This window comes from Zalophus californianus, chromosome 2 (assembly GCF_009762305.2).
Source record: "Zalophus californianus isolate mZalCal1 chromosome 2, mZalCal1.pri.v2, whole genome shotgun sequence".
Lineage (NCBI taxonomy): Eukaryota > Metazoa > Chordata > Mammalia > Carnivora > Otariidae > Zalophus > Zalophus californianus.
This window is the reverse complement of record NC_045596.1, coordinates 187,960,762-187,974,180: the sequence shown is the minus strand read 5'-3', so window position 1 is coordinate 187,974,180 and position 13,419 is coordinate 187,960,762. Positions and strand designations below refer to the sequence as shown.

At 40.9% G+C, this 13,419-nt stretch overlaps 1 protein-coding gene across 2 annotated transcripts in view; it reads right to left on the bottom strand.

Annotated features, from left to right (window-relative positions):
- Positions 1-13,419, bottom strand: part of ENPP6 (ectonucleotide pyrophosphatase/phosphodiesterase 6) — a 112,088-nt gene that overhangs the window by 28,838 nt on the left and 69,831 nt on the right. For both annotated transcript variants that reach the window (XM_027599988.2, XM_027599987.2), the window contains exon 3: positions 5,235-5,346. In XM_027599988.2, the coding sequence (XP_027455789.1) occupies positions 5,235-5,346 (112 nt within the window). The remainder of the gene's footprint in view (positions 1-5,234; positions 5,347-13,419) is intronic.

Sequence of the window (13,419 nt, the reverse complement as noted above, 5' to 3'; positions counted from 1 at the left end):
AGGACATGTGGCTGTCAGCCCAGTACTTGAGAGCTGCAAGGAGCCCCCAGCCCCAGGCTTTCAGGGATACCCAGGTCCCCCATCATCTTAGGATGTTGTCCAGACCTCTTTTCAGTGTAAAAGTTCATAACCTCACATCCATTTTCCTTACTGAAGTGAGTTGGAAAGAGAAGACTTAGGGAGAGAGAAATGGGGGGGCAATTCAAAGGGATGGTTGAAGTTATCAGCTGTTAAGAAAAATGATCTAAAACTTAGAAATTAGGCCCCAAAAACAGCTGCCTGTCATTCCTGTGTCCTACAAGAACGGTGTCTGATAAACTTGCTTACAGGTCACCAGACTTTATGACCGACTTGAGCCCGGAATGTGTAAACTCAGCTGTTAACTTGTAGGGAACCAGTAAGATGAAGGTTATTTTTGCCTGATGGAGAAAGCAGTCCCAGAGATCACGGTCTGATTGTCCTCCAAGTCATGAAGCATTTCTGCATCTCACAATAATCGTATGCCATCGTCCTCCAACATTCTTTTCCTTCACGTGTACGTTTCTCATATTCTCTGTTTAACCAGCCTGGTCATCCCTGGATTCCCTCAGCAATAAAGGAATTTGAACCTCGGCATAATTCTCGTACACGTATGTAGTGAGCACATGACAGAGGCTTAATTTTGAAAATTATACATTGATAGGGCATTGGAATTAGACAAATCTGGGCTCAAAGATGTGAACCTTGCTATCCTGGAGGTCTCAGAAGAACAGCAGAAATATCCGGAAGCCTCAGTGTACCGTGTGAAAAACCTCCACAGCGGGCTGCCCTGGGTATGAAATGAGCTGCTGTTTGTAAAGTGCCTGACGCACAGCAAAAGGGAGGCAAAGAGAAGGAGATGCCTTGCATCCCTCTCTTCCTTCCAGATGTGCCTAGATGGTTTTTGCCTGTGTGCTGAGCCCCTTCCCTCAGAGTCTCTGGGGAGGGGAGGACGGACAAAGGCCAGGACATTTGCCCCAGCCACCCCGTGGTCTGTGGAAAGAACCCTCTCGTCATCCATCCACTCCTGTATAGGCACCAGCAGCCACTGAGGTTCTGGGATCCTAAAAGAATTCCTTTGGAGCTGTTTTCTGTAACCTGGAGCTTGACAATAGACAGCAGCTGCGTCCACTGCTCCCGTGGCCCCGTTGTTACTTGACCAACCCTTTTGAGAGGCTTCATCAGCCTTCACCTGCCCCTGGGAGCAGCCTCCTGGTGCCTCCAGGTGGTCAGGGTTGCATGTGGCTGTCACCACGGCCACGCCCCCTTTCCTGCCCACCGAAGCATGACTGTCCACAAACAGAACTTCCAGGAGGACGGATTAAGTGATGCGATCACAAACTGCTTTCTGTTGTGGCTGTGTGAGCAGGGGTGTTGCCTCACTGTCCCCGTGTGCAGTGTCATGGTACATAGTGCGCCCATGGCTGGGGCTGTGTGCTGCTGAACACGTCAAGCAGTGAGCAGATCCCAGAGGCTGCCAGTCCACCTCAGGCGCTCATGAGCCCCAGGCCCAGCACAGCCCCACAGGCTTGACTTGCGAAGGAGCCAACGCCCCCAGCCCCGTCCTGTCGGTCTGATTCGGTTTCAGGGCACCTCAGAGGTATGGGTGCAGACCAGGAGGAGAGCTGTGAAGTTGACTCTGAAGTGTCCAGGCACTTCTCTCTCAGACCTGGGCTCCGGCTCCACCACCTACTAGCTGTGTGCGACCTGAAGCAAGGTGCTTACATTTGGGAGCGGAGAAGGACTCTTTATAAGAGGACGACGACGACACGCCTGTGTAATACAGTAGCTGTAACAGCAGAATGGGTCAATGGTGATAGTGCCTTCGACACAATGCTAGCAGGTGGCTGTTGAAGACATGAATTCTCTTCGCCTTCTCCTTTCTTCTACGCTGGAGGTTGTCTAGGTGCCGAGGTAGCATCTACCATGGATATGACTTGGGTCAGTAAAGCTTTATGAGCCCTGGATAGCAATGCCCAGATCAAACATGGAAATTAGACTAACCCTTCTACAAAACCATACGGCTTCTTGGCTGAGCTGGACCCTTTGCTGAAATGTTGCCCGTAAGTCAATCTTAACTGCCTTCTTTTAAAAGCGTATCTATCCTGTATCCCATTCTCTCTGCCTCTCAGAATAATAGCAGAGTGGAAAAAGACACTCTATAAGTAGTACTGATCAGGAGAAATGCGTGTGTGTGCCCACATGCACATGCATGCCTGTGTTTGCACACTTGTGTGAACTCTAAGCACGCCTCAGATTATAGCTAGGAATTTGAGATAGAGCTGAGCAGAAACCAAGAGGTAAGCTATGGAGTCTAAAATTTGCTCCTTGTTTTGGGGCCATCTGATGGAAGGATAAATAATTAATACATCTTTGCCTAAATATACACACCAAGAGAATTCATAATTCCTTTGAGTCACATTCTTACATGAATAAGCTGCTACATGCAAAGTGGTCTTAACTGTGTTGGCCCACAAAGGTCAATCCTTTATTCTACTTTGTAAGAAGGTAATGAGACATGTTCTAAAAATGCATAGGTTAGGGGCGCTTGGGAGGCTCAGTCGGCTAAGGGTCCAACTCTTGGTTTCGGCTCAGGTCATGATCTCAGGGAGGTGAGATCGAGCTCCGCATCGGGCTCTGTGCTGGGTGTGGAACCCACTTAAGATTCTCTCTCTCCCTCTCCCCCTACTCCTCCCCGCCCCCACTCTAAATCAATCAATCTATCTATCTATCTGTAGAGGTTGTTTATAGAAGGTGCCTTTATTTTCTTTGCAAGAGAGCCTAAATCATCTTACTGCTTTCCACAGGCAGTCAGTATCGTCTGGCCTATGGCTTTTCTTCTCTTTTTTCTCTCTGTCTCATTTCAAGCCCTAACTAGTTTTAGAAATGGTGGATCTCCAGCTTTCCAACCACTATTCACAGGGGATGTTTCTGGTGGCCCTGTTAGCTTTGACAGTATGAAGACCCCGCAAGACAATTGCACTGGCCTGGTTCCATCCTGCCTAGGCCTTCACTGCCCAACTGCAGAAGCATCATTCACTGGTAGATTATGTGAATGTCATCCCCTGGAGTTCAAGGCCATTTATGTAGACTATAGTATGAATGGTGCCAATTTAACAATGTGGTGGCATCAGGTCACACCAGATAGAGGCCTAGCCCGGGGCCACTTTCCTGGGCCTCCAGTTCTTGGTAGCCTTTTCTGTCTAGGGGAGCCCAATGCCTTTGCTAAACACACATACACACAAAGATACACACACACACATATACATACTACCACCTCACCTTCCACCACCAACCTCCCGCTTTCTAAATGCTGTGCTCTAAGGTAAAGAAGTTATTCCCCAGTGTTCCAGAGCTCTGTCATGTTGCTTGAAAAGGGAAAAAGAAAAACTTCTCTAGAAACAGAGAAACAGAAACTTCTCTAGGAAACAGAGCCCAGCAGTCATTCCTCCAGCATGCTGCTATACCTTAAGACAAGGGAGTCTGCTTGGATGGGCCAGCTTGCCAGCCCTGGCTAACCTGAGCCTCTTGGGACTCTATGCCTCTCCACCTGTTGAATCACTGGGTTGTGTACAGTGAGTGACCATTCAATTCTCAAGGCAAGATGAATGTGAAAAAGGTTACACTCCCAAATAGAGCGTTGGGTTATTTGGAGGTATTTGTATGACAACTATGTTCTAAATGTTCATATTTAGCATGGCAATAGGTTGTTGGGGGGGGCAGCATTTTGGATATGTTGGAAACAGCACTGTAGACACACAGAGCTATTCTGAAGTTCAAGCTCTGCTCATCTGCTGTGCGTGTGGTGCTCTTCAGCTTCGCACAAACTAGTTTGTAACATGATATTCTAGTTCATCATGTGTGTGTGGTTTTCCAGCACTTGTGGGCAAGGAAAAGAAAGCGGAGTAGGTAGGAGACAGGATCATATAACACACATGATTTACAAACCACATGTTGAAGATTATTTATTCAATAGTTAATAATATTTATTTAAAGTTCATTCCAGACCTTGTCCCTTCCCTCTTCCCTCCAGAAAAAAAAAAAAATCTCAACTTTTAAATTTGTTACAGCTCAGTTTTTAAGTATTTCAAACCTATTTCCTCTCCAATCTGTCAGAGCTTGAGCCTTCCTGTGCCTCAAAGGCCCATCTTGATGGGTTTCATGGAAGTGGAATTATTCCAAGAAGGAACGGAGGGAGGGGTGTTATTTTCTCCTTGTGCAGTTCTGTGGGGGTGACTTGCTCCCCACAATGTTTGGGGTGGGGATGGCAAGAAGGGGATTCATAATTGGTCGGCTCTACAGCTGGGGCAATCTTAGCTGTAGGCCAATTCTTGTGGTTATTGCTGGCGAGTAGTACACAGTGCCTGTGATATGGTGGCCCTCGGAGGCTGCCCAGCTTGAAAACAGGCTCTTTCTCCTGGGAGGATAACAGTCCTTCCCTGATCTCCAAACTGATGACTCTAGGTCTTCTGCCTTGACCCTACCCAGGAGATCCACTCAGTAGCCAAGGTGACCTTGGCAAATCCAGCCCTGGAAATGTGAGAGCCCCCAACATCTTTAGCTTCTTGGTTGCTAATTACTCAGGTAGACCCCAGCTGGTCTCGCATCTTGATTTCCACATCTAGCAACTTCTGAGACTACCTTGAGGCTTTCTCCTGACCTTTCTTGTTGACCAGTTTCTCTGACAGACTCTCGTGTGCTATTTAAGACACCATTAATGATTTCTGCATTTTTAAAGTTCTGTGTCATTACTCCATGTGGGAGGAAGAAAAAGGTTCTATGTTCTAATATGCTAACGTGTTTCATACATTACCAAGAAGAAGGTAGAGTAGGCAATTTTTTCAAATTTACTTCACCACAGATCCCCCCTTCTTGCCAAATAATAACATTTTCTGAAATACAAGCATTCTCAAAATTTTAATTAGAGAGATGTTGACATTCATATTGCTTCTCTATTGTCCATCAACATAAAGAAGAAAGTCCCAAACACTTGAGGACTTTCTTGCTCTCCAACATTTACAGAGAGTGCCCCTACCTGAAATGACTCACTCACAATTATTCTCTGGTAGCAGTTAACAGTCATCATGCAAGAGGCTAATCATATCTCTGAGACATCATTCCACCTGTACCAAGCCTTCTTAATTCACTTTAGCATTCATTATTGGTCCTGGAAACAATGAAGAACAATGGTATGACCAAAACCTTGGGACACTTACTTGAGGGAGTCAAGGGCATCGCTGACTGCATTGGCAAAATTGATATCCGTTGGGACGTTTTTATATTCTAGGCAGTAAGTAGGTCTGACCCCAAGAATCTCAACCTCACAGCCTGAGAATGAAAAAGATGGTAAATGGTTACTTTCTTTAATAATTAAGGTAAGTTTTTGAGCTTATTTCAGGAAGCAAACACCATAAGTCAAAATAAAAATCTTTGTTCATTTTCATGAAATAAAAGAACTGACTACTGATAGGTGGTATATTTAACTGTAATTTTGCTTAACTGGAGCAGAGGTTCTCAAATGTCATTCCTATACAACGCTGGCGTCCCATGGTAGGGACTAGCAAAAATTGGTTAATGTTTGTCTTTTCCAATTTGAAACAAAATTAATTCATACACAGAAAGGTCTCAATTAAAACCTTCTCCCATAGATTTTCCATAACTGCTAAGTCTTCTAGTGTGTCTTTGTCTATTCTAAAATCAAGTATTAGATAGTATCTGATTAGTCCTGGAATAATAAAATAAAAATTTCAGTAGCCTAACTGAACTAAGAAATGCCACACTAAATTAGCAAGCCTAAAAATCACTGACTTAAAGCAGGGATTCTGAGACATGACTTTGCTTTTCCCAAAATGAAGTAAAATAATTTTTTAAAGGATTTTATTTATTTATTTTAGACAGAGAGAACACGAGAGTTGGGGGGGAGGGTGGGGCAGGGAAGAGCAGAGGGAGAGAGACAATCAGACTCCGTGTTGACTGCAGCGCCAGACGTGGGGCTTGATCCCATGAGCCTGAGATCATGACCTGAGCCACAATCAAGAGTCAGAGGCCCAACCAACTGAGCTTCCCAGGTGCCCCAAAAGGAAGTAAAAGAATTAAGGGCATTCAGATGTTAGGAGCTGCTATGGCCTCAGCTTCACTGCCCCAGGCCCCTGGACAAGTAGAGGTAGTTGCTCTGAGGAAGAGACACCCAAACTTATTACCAAAATGTAGGGCAGAAGAGGTATGAGCAAGTCTCAGTTTAAGTTAGTTGACTATTATTGGGCACCTACTATGAACTAGTCACTGTGTTCAGACATAGTGGAAACAAAAATGTGTCAGTCAGGGTCTTTATCCTGGAGCATCCCAGAATTTAGTCTAGTGGGAGGAGACATTTGGGAAAAAAATTGTAATATGTGAAGTCTAAAATGAGGTGCACACTTACTGGTGTGGGAACTCAGATGAGGGACATTTACTTGAGGGATTATTTCTTCCTGGAAGCCTTCCTTGAATCCCCAGGTTGGGCTCAGTCTTATAGACCGCATTTGGCCAATGTGTCAGGGGATGGAGGTGGGGAAGGAAGGGACATCCCAAGCAAAGAGAGAAGCAGAAGCAAAAGTTCAGAGATGAAAAACAACAAGGTTAGTGTGGGGAACTATACACAAAATAAAGCTCTGGACAAGGAGTGTCAGGAGACAAGATGGTGAGCATTCTTATAGCCCAGGAAAAATGATTTCTCAAGGTAGAGGTAAGTAAAGTGGAACAAGTTGGGAGTAAGCAGGAAAGGAACGTCTCTGTCAGGAAACGAATTGACCCCACTCCTGGGTATATCTGCTAGTCTGTTACAGCTCATTTATAAGAAGGTGGGGCAGCCTCCAAGAATTCCTTACTCCAGCATACCATAGCAAATCTGAGTGCTCCGTTGAAGAGTCCATCTCTCTGTGCCTGGTATCTTGGGAGAGCAAGGGCTATCTAGGACAATTAAGATAGGCCTAGAAGGCAGGCAGCTCCCCTTCCAAGCCTTGTTTGTTGAGAAGGATGATTAGGCTAGATGACCCAAGAGGAAATCCTGCCCATGAGTTCTTGCAGAAAATTCATTATGGTAAGAAATGCCAGTGGGATCTTGACTGGTTATAGCACTTTACATATTTGTGTTTTATCTGTTGAAGGTAATTTGTGAATGTTTATTGGTCTTGCAAAGCTGTTCATTCAACAATGTATGAAGACCATTCTCTGTATCTACTCTGTGCTCAGTGTCAGCATTCAGAAGCAAATAAGACACTGCCTATCCTTTAAAACGTTAGCAGCCTTATACAGTGTGGTCAGGTATCTTCTGGCATATCTGATACATGGGTATTATGAGTTTGCAAGTAATGGAATTTTGATCATGGTTTTGGCAGGTAAAAGAAACTGCACACTTTTTTATGTTTGCACATTAATATCAATCAGTATTTTTGTATACTAAATAAGAATTATGTTTGTTAATATTATCAGTCATATATTCTCTTAATCCTCTTATTGAATTAAAATGAATCTGGACTTAACACTGGCATAGCAACATAAATCACCTGAGAAATTTACCCTTTCCTCAAGTTAAAGGAGGATACAAACAACTTTTTATTGATTAGTTACATGTAGAATTCTATAGTAAAGTTAGAGAGAACATGTGGCAAAGTAGATCCATTTTTTTATTTCTGTTTTTTATTCTTAAAAATTACAAAGAATTTTAACTCATTCCAGAACCATAGCAGCATTTTCTAAAGGCTACGGGTAGGACAGAAGAACTCAGAGAAATTTCCCTCAAGTACACAAACCCTCCACTGAGTGCAAGGCAACAGCTCATCAAAGGCTAGGGACAGAACATCAAAGGGGAAAGAGATCTTCCCAGCTGCAGAAAGTTGAGGACAATGCTTGAGAGAAAAAGACCTCAGTGATTCAAAAAGTAGGCAACATAAAATTTCCATGTGAAGAACAGAGAGTTCTCCACTGGACAAATTCCAAGACCTGATAAAGGGATAATCCTTATCTTCCCTCATGACATTTGAAACCAGTGGCAAAGTAAATCTAACTAAAGCTTCAAAAAACCCCAGACCCAGCTCAACTACAGATTAGACTGACTTAGGCTCCACCCTAAAGGCCTGACATAGGAAGAGGCATGAATTTTTCTCAGGGTAAATATCATTCGTTACACTCTCTTCTGTTCTTTTTCAGATAATGTTCGGCATATAATAAAAAATCATGAGATGTACTAAGAAGCAATAAAATATGCCTCATAATTAAGAGAAAAATATTCCACAGAGCCAGATCCACAGATGACACAAATGTTGGCCAGAAAGGGTAAACATAAAAGAAATTTCTTTAAGAGATCACTGACTGTTTAAAGCAAAATTAAAAGCAATATACTATGGGGTTTACAATATATATATATATATATATATATATATAAGTAAAATAGATGACAATAAGAATATAAGGAATGTATAAGTGGACAAGTGGCATTATAAAATTTAAAAATTCTAACTTCATTGTGAAATAATATAATATTAATTCGGGGTAGAACATGAATAAGTTAAGGATGTATGTTGGTATGTCTAGAGTAACCATTAAAGAAAAAAAAACAATAAAATCTGAAATCAATAGAGAAAATATAACAAAATTCTAAAAGCATTCAATTAATGGAAAAGAATATAGGAAATGAGCAACAGAGGAAAAAAAACAGTTAAGACAAATTAAAAAATAATACAAAGATGGTAGGCTTAAACCCAACCATACCAATAGTTACTAAATACTATCAAATGTAAATGAACTAAATACTTTATTTAAAAGGCAGAGATAGACTGGATAAAAAATTAAGACCCAAATATATACTATCTATAAGAGAAAAAATTTAAAATATAAATACACTGGTTAAAAAGAAAGGGATGGAAAAAAGTTACATCATGCAACAATAAATATAAGCAGTTGATATGGTATCAAAATAGATTTTTATGAAATACTAAATGATAGTGAAGATGAGAAACTAAAACATTTATAATTTTCTGGTGGGAGAATAAAATGATATGGTCACTTTATAAAATTGTTCATCAGTTTCCTATAAAGTCAAATATACATTACCCAAAGAACCAACAATTTTGCCCCCTAGGTATTTACACAAGAGGAATGAAAACATATGTCCTCAAAAAGACTTGTACAAAAATGTTCATAGTAGCCTTAGTTGTAATAGCTCCAAATTGGAAATAACCGAAATACACATAAATATGAGAATGGAAAAACAATACTTGATATATTTATGCTATGAAATACTACTCAACAGTGAAAAACAGTAAACTACTGATACATGCCACACAGGGAGTGTAACTCAAAAATCTTACAATGAGTAGAAGAAGGCAGACACAGAAGAATATATATGGTGTGATTCCATTTATATGAAGCCTGAGAATAGACAAAATGAATCTATAATAATACAAATAAGAAAACATTTGCTTCTGGGGACAGGGAGTGGCTGACTGAAAGGAAGAATGACTATGGGAAAATATTTTATCTTGATTTGGGTGGTAGTTACGGAGATGCATGCAGTTTTAAAAAATGCACCAAGTGCTACTCTTATGATCTATCCATTTTATTGTATGTACAGCAGCCATCTTGAAACCACGGGGTAACAGATGTGAAGATAAAAAGTAAATATGCTAAAATGTAGCCAAAGGGTATAACAAGCTTGGTTTTTTTTTTTCAGGTTTATGTCTTTTTTTTTATGTTGTATTAGTCACCATACAGTACATCATTAGTTTTTGATGCAGTGTTCCATGATTCATTGTTAGCGTATAACACCCAGTGCTCCATGCAAAAGTGCCCTCCTTAATACCCATCCCCCCACCACCTCCCCTCTAAAACCCTCAGTTTGTTTCTTGGAGTCCATAGTCTCTCATGGTTCGTCTCCCCTCCAATGAGGTTGTTAAGCAGATGAACCCCATAAAGTACTTCTTGTGATGCAGATAAATTCCCATATGTGTATCCACTGTTCACTATTAGCTAGATTTTCTATTACTTGCAGCAGATAATTCCTAACTGATTCAGAGGGATTGTGGTTGACTTTTAATTCTTACTATTGTTTATTGAATTGAACCAAGTTTACTAAAATAAATGTTATTTTTGTGATAGGAAACCAAAATGTACAAAAGTCCTATTGTATTACTGTTCAGTTTTTTAAATTTTTAAATAATGCTGACTTAAACATTCTTTTTTTAATTTATTTTTTATTATTATGTTAAACACCATACATTACATCATTAGTTTTTGATGTAGTGTTCCATGATTCATTGTTTGTGCATAACACCCAGTGCTCCATGCAGAACGTGCCCTCCTTAATACCCATCACCAGGCTAACCCATTCCCCCATCCCCCTCCCCTCTAGAACCCTCAGTTTGTTTTTCAGAGTCCATCGTCTCTCATGGTTCGTCTCCCCTCCGATTTACTCCCCTTCATTCTTCCCCTCCTGCTATCTTCTTCTTCTTTTTTTTTTTTTTAACATATATTGCATTATTTGTTTCAGAGGTACAGATCTGTGATTCAACAGTGTTGCACAATTCGCAGTGCTCACCATAGCACATACCCTCCCCAATGTCTATCACCCAGCCACCCCTTCCCTCCCACCCCCCCACCACTCCAGCAGCCCTCACTTTGTTTCCTGAGATTAAGAATTCCTCATATCAGTGAGGTCATATGATACATGTCTTTCTCTGATTGACTTATTTCACTCAGCATAACACCCTCCAGTTCCATCCACGTCATTGCAAATGGCAAGATCTCATTCCTTTTTTTTTTTTTGAAGATTTTATTTATTTATTTGAGAGAGAGAGAGAATGAGAGAGAGAGAAAGCACATGAGATGGGGGGAGGGTCAGAGGGAGAAACAGACTCCCTGCCGAGCAGGGAGCCTGATGCAGGACTCGATCCAGGGACTCCAGGATGATGACCTGAGCTGAAGGCAGTCGCCCAACCAACTGAGCCACCCAGGCGCCCAAGATCTCATTCCTTTTGATGGCTGCATAATATTCCATTGTGTATATATACCACTGCTTCTTTATCCATTCATCTGTCGATGGACATCTTGGCTCTTTCCACAGTTTGGCTATTGTGGACATTGCTGCTATAAACATCAGGGTGCACGTACCCCTTCGGATCCCTACATTTGTATCTTTGTGGTAAATATCCAGTAGTGCAATTGCTGGATCATATGGTAGCTCTATTTTCAACTTTTTGAGGAACCTCCATACTGTTTTCCAGAGTGGCTGCACCAGCTTGCATTGCCACCAACAGTGTGGGAGGGTTCCCCTTTCTCCGCATCCCCGCCAACATCTGTCGTTTCCTGACTTGTTAATTTTAGCCATTCTGACTGGTGTGAGGTGGTATCTCATTGAGGTTTTGATTTGGATTTCCCTGATGCCGAGCGATGTGGAGCACTTTTTCATGTGTCTGTGGGCCATTTGGATGTCTTCTTTGGAAAAATGTCTGTTCATGTCTTCTGCCCATTTCTTGATTGGATTATTTGTTCTTTGGGTGTTGAGTTTGATAAGTTCTTTCTAGATTTTGGATACTAGCCCTTTATCTGATATGTCATTTGCAAATATCTTCTCCCACTCTGTCCATTGTCTTTTGGTTTTGTGGACTGTTTCTTTTGCTGTGCAAAAGCTTTTTATCTTGATGAAGTCCCAAGAGTTCATTTTTGCCCTTGCTTCCCTTGCCTTTGGCGATGTTTCTAGGAAGAGGTTGCTGCAGCTGAGGTCGAAGAGGTTGCTGCCTGTGTTCTCCTTTAGGATTTTGATGGACTCCTGTCTCACGTTTAGGTCTTTCAACCATTTGGAGTCTATTTTTGTGTGTGGTGTAAGGAAATGGTCCAGTTTCATTCTTCTGCATGTGGCTGTCCAATTTTCCCAACACCATTTGTTGAAGAGACTGTCTTTTTTCCATTGGACATTCTTTCCTGCTTTGTCAAAGATGAGTTGACCATAGAGTTGAGGGTCCATTTCTGGGCTCTCTATTCTGTTCCACTGATCTGACATAAACATTCTTGTACATGTTCTTTGATGTATTTAGGTATGCATTTCTGTTGGAATATATGTAGGAGTAGAATTGCTAGATTTGGGGGTATGCATATGTTCAACTTTATTAGATAATGCCAAAGAGTTTTTCAAAGCTTTTTTTTAATTTGCCCTACCAACACTTTATGAGACTTTCAGCTAATCCATCCTTACCATCACTTGGATTTGTCAGTTTTTTAATGAGCCATTTTCCATGTGTGTGTAGAGTTATCTCACTGCAGTTTATTGTTCATTTGTTTAATAAACAATGATGTTGAGGATCTTTATGTATGTTTATTGACCATTGGGATACCCAGTTATGTAAAGTGGCAGCTCAAGTCTTCTAGAGTTTTCTATTGGCTTGACTGTTTTTTGTAGGAGTTGTTCATATATTCCAGATACGAAGTTCTTTTTGTTATACCTCCGTCCACTCTGTGGATTTCTTTTTGCCCTTAATGATGTCCTTTCGAGAAGTTCCCAATTTTGAAGAGGTTCCCAAGAAGTTCTATTTTCTTTGTCATTTTTCTATATTGTTATGCTATTTTTTTCCCGTTTAAGAAATATTTTTCTTACCCAAGGTCATGAGGATATTATATTCATCTATGTATTCTTCTAGAAGCTTTATGTTTTATATTTTACATTTAGATCTGTAGTCCACCTGGAATTACCTAGAATTTTTATGGATAGTGTTAGATAGGAGTCTGAATATATATATACACACATTCAATAGACGTTTTATAATTTTTTAAAAAGATCATCTTTCGTTACGGCTCTAAAGTGTCTCCCTTGTCATAAATCAACTATTGTGGGTCTGTTTCAAAAATATATAAAGTAGAGATGTGCCTGGTGGCGCAGTCAGTTAAACGTCCAACTCTTCGTTTTGGCTCAGGTCCTGATCTCAGTTTTGTGAGATGGAGCCCCAGTAGGGCTCAGTGCTCAGCATGGTCTGCTTCTGATTCTCTCTCCCTCTCCCTCTGCCCCTCCTTCTTATGCTCTCTCTCAAAAAAATAAACAAATCTTTTTTAAAAAAGAATATCTAAACTTTACTCTTAGTCTATTTGTCTGCTCTTGTGTAAATACCATTTTGTGTTCATTTTTGTAGTTTTAAAATGTCTATATTTAATGGGGTAAATCTTCCAGTTTTATTCATTTGACTCAAGATTGTTTTTGCTATTCTTGAACCTGCATTTCCATATAGATTTTAGAATTGACCTGCCAATTGACATACACAATTCTCACACACACACACACACACACACAAGCTGCTGGAATTTTGATTGGGATTACACTGAATCTATAGATCAAACTTTGGGAAAATTGATATAATATTAAGATTTCCAATTCATTAA